Consider the following 5,000-nt stretch of genomic DNA (forward strand, 5'->3'; position numbering starts at 1 on the left):
TGAGGGACCGAGCGCAGACATGCTTTAGGAAGACAGTAAATGATATGTTTGAAAGATAGAAATAGAGAAATCATAAATGCAGAGACAGAATGGTAAAAACGGTAGAAGAATTTTACCAAGAGCTTTACTCGTCGAAGACTGTAGTTGAGTCAGTAAATTCATGTGTAGACGTTAGTAGTATACCAGAGATTACAAAGGAAGAAGTAGAATTTGCACTAGAAATTATGAAACGAGGAAAAGCACCTGGGGAAGATGGTATATCGATAGATCTGTTGAAAGACGCAGGTAAATTAGTTCATATGAAATTAGCTCATTTGTACACCCAGTACTTACGTCGAGAAAGCTTTTCTAATGCGTGGGTCATTGCTATCGTGATTTTGCTTCATAAAAAAAGGAGACCAGAAGGACCTTAGTAACTACCGACCGATTAGCTTGCTATCAAATATATGTAAAGTATTCTCCAAGGTCCTTACAAGTAGACTAAGTCAAGTTCTAGTTGGAAATCAACCGAGAGACTTGCAAGATATGCTGAGTGATCTAAACAAGAAAAGTCTCAAAATAGGTTTAAAAATGAATAAAAGTCTAACCAAAATAATGCTCAACAATGAAGTTCAAAGTAAAGAGATTACAATTGTTGGTGAGTGTCTTGAAGAAGTTGAGGAGTATAATTATTTAGGCCAGATGGTGAAAGTGACGAAAGATCATGATAATGAGATAAAAAGATGCATTACACTTGGTTGGAAAGTGTTTGGTAAGTATAATAAAATCCGGAGAGGTTTTCTACCTTTATGTTTGAAACGTAAAGTTTACAATCAATGCATTCTGCTAGCAATAATCTACCGGTGTGATAATTGGAAACTAACGAAGGCGATGGAAACAACACTAAGGACTGCACAGAGGAGAATGGAGAGATCAATTATTGTAATAACGCTGAGAGACCAAAAGAGAGCAAGTTGGGTGAGAGAGCAGACTAGAGTGAAAGATATTGTGGAGGCAGTAAAAGAGAGGAAGTGGAATTGGGCAGGTAAGCTAGTGTGAACGACTGATGAACGATGGAGCAAGTGTGTTACTGAGTGGACGCCGCGATATAGGAAGCATGGAAGAGGGGGACCAGACAGAAGGTGGAGAGACGAAATCGAGAAGTTTGCAGGAGTGACGTGGCATAGGATGGCGCGGTCGTGTAAATCATGGAATGCTATGATGGAGGCCTTTGTTCAGCAGTGGACTCAGGATGGCTGATTTGATTGATTGATTGATTGATGATTGATACACAGACATGACAGAATTGAATAGACACCAAGAGAAATCGTTTGATTTATTAAACAAGCAATTGAAACAATTAAAGTGCTTATAGATAGTCACAATGTGAATAACTAATACTTGGTTGACATCCCCTAATCCTAATAGTTCGGGCTTTGAAGATGGCTTCCTGCTCTTTTTGCAAAATTGTCGGTCTAATATGCACGTGAGGTGTTCAATAGGGTTCATATCTGCGGACTGACTTGGCCATGGAAGTTTCCTGATCCCATTTGGCTCAACCAATTTTGTGTTGCTTCAGCAGCGTGACAAGGAGCTCAGTCTTCCATACATAGGAAGACATTTTACTCATTCTACCACTGGAGAATATTGGAATGAGTCCTTCCTTTAATAAAGAAACATATTTGCCTAAATTGAAACTTCCTTGACACTCCACAAGCTTTGATCGGCCATCACTCCAAATTCCACCCCACACCATTATTGAAATGCACCTATGTTTCACTATTGGCTGCAGTCTTTTGAGATCATACTCTTGACTACAAAGTCTCCAGACCCACACTCTTCCACTATCAGAAAATAATGCGAATCGTGACTTACCAGAGAAAATGACAGTGCTCCAAAAGGCCACAGGTCTCTCCACTATCTCAGCAGCCCAATCCTTTCTGCGCTTGATATTGGCTGGATGAAAGAGTGGTTTCCTTCTTGCAGCTCTGCCATAGTAACCCAGCTTGTGGAGATACCTGACAGCTGTTCTAGGATTTACATCAGCTTGTGCTGCTATGTAAGAGGCATTGCAACGTAGATCCTCTTCGACATTTCTATTGACAAGACGCAAGGTTCTTTCCGAGGCCCCGGGACGACCTGAATAAGGTTTTGTGCCCTTCTTGCCCTTTCTAGGGAATTGTACGATCACTCTACTAAGAGTATAAAGGGATATTGACAGATTCTCAGTTATTATGCGTTGACTAAGTCCACCTTCAGATAAGTCTACTGCTCCTTTGGTTCGTGGTATGATTGATTAATCTTGTATATAATCTAAAACATAAACCTAGGTAAATATAACATATTAGGTAGATTTGAATAACATTAGGCATTAGATTTGAGCAGATTGCCTTTTTCTTGGTGTCTATTCAATTTTGTCATGTATATACATATATATATATATACATATATATATATATATACATATATATATATATATATATATATATATATATATATATATATATATGTATGTATATATATATATATATATAATACTGATGACCCACTTTCGGAGAAGAAGAAGCAAAGATATAGAGATCTGTATATTTCGATCACTTACTTTGATCCTCTTCAGCAGATATGAATTACAGAGTAGAGAACAATGTGTCCGCAACGCCAGACATGTGACCTGAGCCCCCAAGGTCCAAGCAACGAGTGCCGGATACGTGACCTGAGCCTCCGTCCCTTCTTGCTACCTCACTGTTTCAGTATAAATACACATTGTTCTCTACTCTGTAATTCATATCTGCTGAAGAGGATCACAGTAAGTGATCGAAATATACAGATCTCTATATCTTCGCTTATTCTTCTCCGAAAGTGGGTCATCAGTATTATTTTACAAATGTGCTACGACATAACTTTGTCGTGATATATATATATATATATATATATATATATATATATATACATATATATATATATGTGTGTGTGTGTGTGTGTGTGTGTGTGTGTGTGTGTGTGTGTGTGTGTGTGTGTGTGTGTGTTTCTATATATATATATATGTATATATATAATATATATATACATATGTATATATATATATGTATATATATATATATGTGTGTGTGTGTGTGTGTATGTATATATATATATATATATGTATATGTATATATATATATATATATATATATATATATATACATATATGAAGAATGTATGACAGAATGAGTGTAAGGTGTGGTGAGGTAAACGCCAAAAAATCGTAGGAGTTTTATTACTAACGTTTCGTCCTGAAAGGACTTCCTCAGAGTATAAATAATCTAAGTCCCCTAAAGAACAACATGTCCATTATGAAAACCTTGGACATGGTACAGGTGAACCACATTGAAGAAGAGTATACAAAGAGGTCTATGATTAACTTGGTTCTTTCCAGAAGAAAAAGTATAATCCATGATGTAAAATGTATTCCGTCGTTGTCTCTAGACCTGAACCATCGAGCAGTAGTAGCAATACCACCCCAATGCCGTAGACTCAAAAGAAACACAATTGAGATTGAAAACCTAAAGGACCAAAGAGTCAGAGGGGAACTAGAAGATAAACTAGCAGAGATAACAATAACTGGGGACACTATAGAGCAGCAATGGAAAATTGCCCGGTTCCAAATTAAAAATATTGCTATACAAGTAGTCGGAATGAAATGGACAGAAATATGTAAAAAGAAACGGACAGCATAGTGGAATGCAGAGGTACAAGAGATGGTGGGAGAAAAAAATAAGTATTATAGGTTATGGATAAAAAGAAGAACGAAAAAAGCATGACAACAGTACGTAAGAAAGAGAAATGCAGCTAAAAGTATCAAACAGAAAACACAAAATGATTTTTTTTTTTTTTTTTTTTTTTTTTTTTTTTTTAGATTTCACCAGAGCCATTTTTTTTTTTATTAACCAGAGCCATTTTTGATACTTCCAGAGCCATGTTTTTGCAGGTTCGATTTCCTTCAAACTATTGGAAGCCTAACTCATTACTCATGTCGGAGAGAGTTTGCATATGTACAGTGTACGTATGCATGCGGTGATGTGGTATTGGGTATGGTGCATTGTACATGTAGTCAGTGCGTTGATTAGGCAGCTAGCTGCATGCAACTAATAAACTTCCCTGCATACAGGTACCATGCAATTCACAACTAGCGACATTATGTAGCACGATAGTCGTGTAGAGTCTAGTCAACATGTACTAGCCCATTCAACTCCGATGACAAGATTCTTGTCATTTGGTCAAATAAGACAAAAAATCATAAAACGTCAAACTGTTTGATCAAACACCAGAAAAATATGACGTCAGTCGATTGACCGCACGAGGACTGACGTCATATTTCTCTGGTGTTTGATCAAACATTTTGGTGTTTTATGATTTTTTGTTTTATTTGACCAAATGACAAGAATCTTGTCATCGGAGTTGAATGGGCTAGTAAACGCGCGCATGCAGCTGATACGAAGCTAGGCTAGGTAAGCCATTGAACTCTAGCAGCTATACTGCGTACACATATGTACGTACATCAACAAATTAAAGTTGATTGATGCGTTGCGTTTATGATATCCATTGATAATGATCACGGGTAAGTTGTGTTTGCTCTGATCCTTTCATCAATGGTGATGGGATTCAGGTATTGCCAAATGATGGATAATGCATGAAAACCGTTGAATCTTGCCGCGGGAGCGATTTTTTTGTGGAGGATCACTCCCGCTGTTGGATTTGCGAGAGCGACATTGGAACTTTCCCGAGCGAAATCGGTCGTCGCTCCCGTGTATTTTTTTCGCTGCCTGCAGAATAGTAGGAAACTACTGTATAGTATTGCTAAATCATATAGGAAGTATAACTACTCAATAAAGGATTCTCAAGGAAATCTGCTCACAGAGCCAGAAGAGATTGACAAGAGATGGAAAGAATATTTAAGCAGCTCTTAATCATATTAATGGATGAAATGATAAAGGAATTTAATTTCAGAAGAGGATAAAAGGATCCTATAGAATCAATGGAAT

The 5,000-nt window shown here is 37.2% G+C and overlaps 1 protein-coding gene across 1 annotated transcript in view; it reads left to right on the top strand.

Moving 5' to 3' along the window:
* The first annotated feature begins 4,993 nt into the window (after positions 1-4,993).
* Positions 4,994-5,000, top strand: part of LOC143036731 (uncharacterized) — a 672-nt gene continuing 665 nt past the window's right edge. The window contains exon 1 of the mRNA XM_076204392.1: positions 4,994-5,000. This exon is cut by the window's right edge and continues 461 nt beyond it. Coding sequence (XP_076060507.1) covers positions 4,994-5,000 — 7 coding nt within the window.

The sequence above is a fragment of the Oratosquilla oratoria genome, chromosome 2, assembly GCF_046742065.1.
Source record: "Oratosquilla oratoria isolate Oo_2021 chromosome 2, ASM4674206v1, whole genome shotgun sequence".
Taxonomy (NCBI): Eukaryota; Metazoa; Arthropoda; class Malacostraca; order Stomatopoda; family Squillidae; genus Oratosquilla; species Oratosquilla oratoria.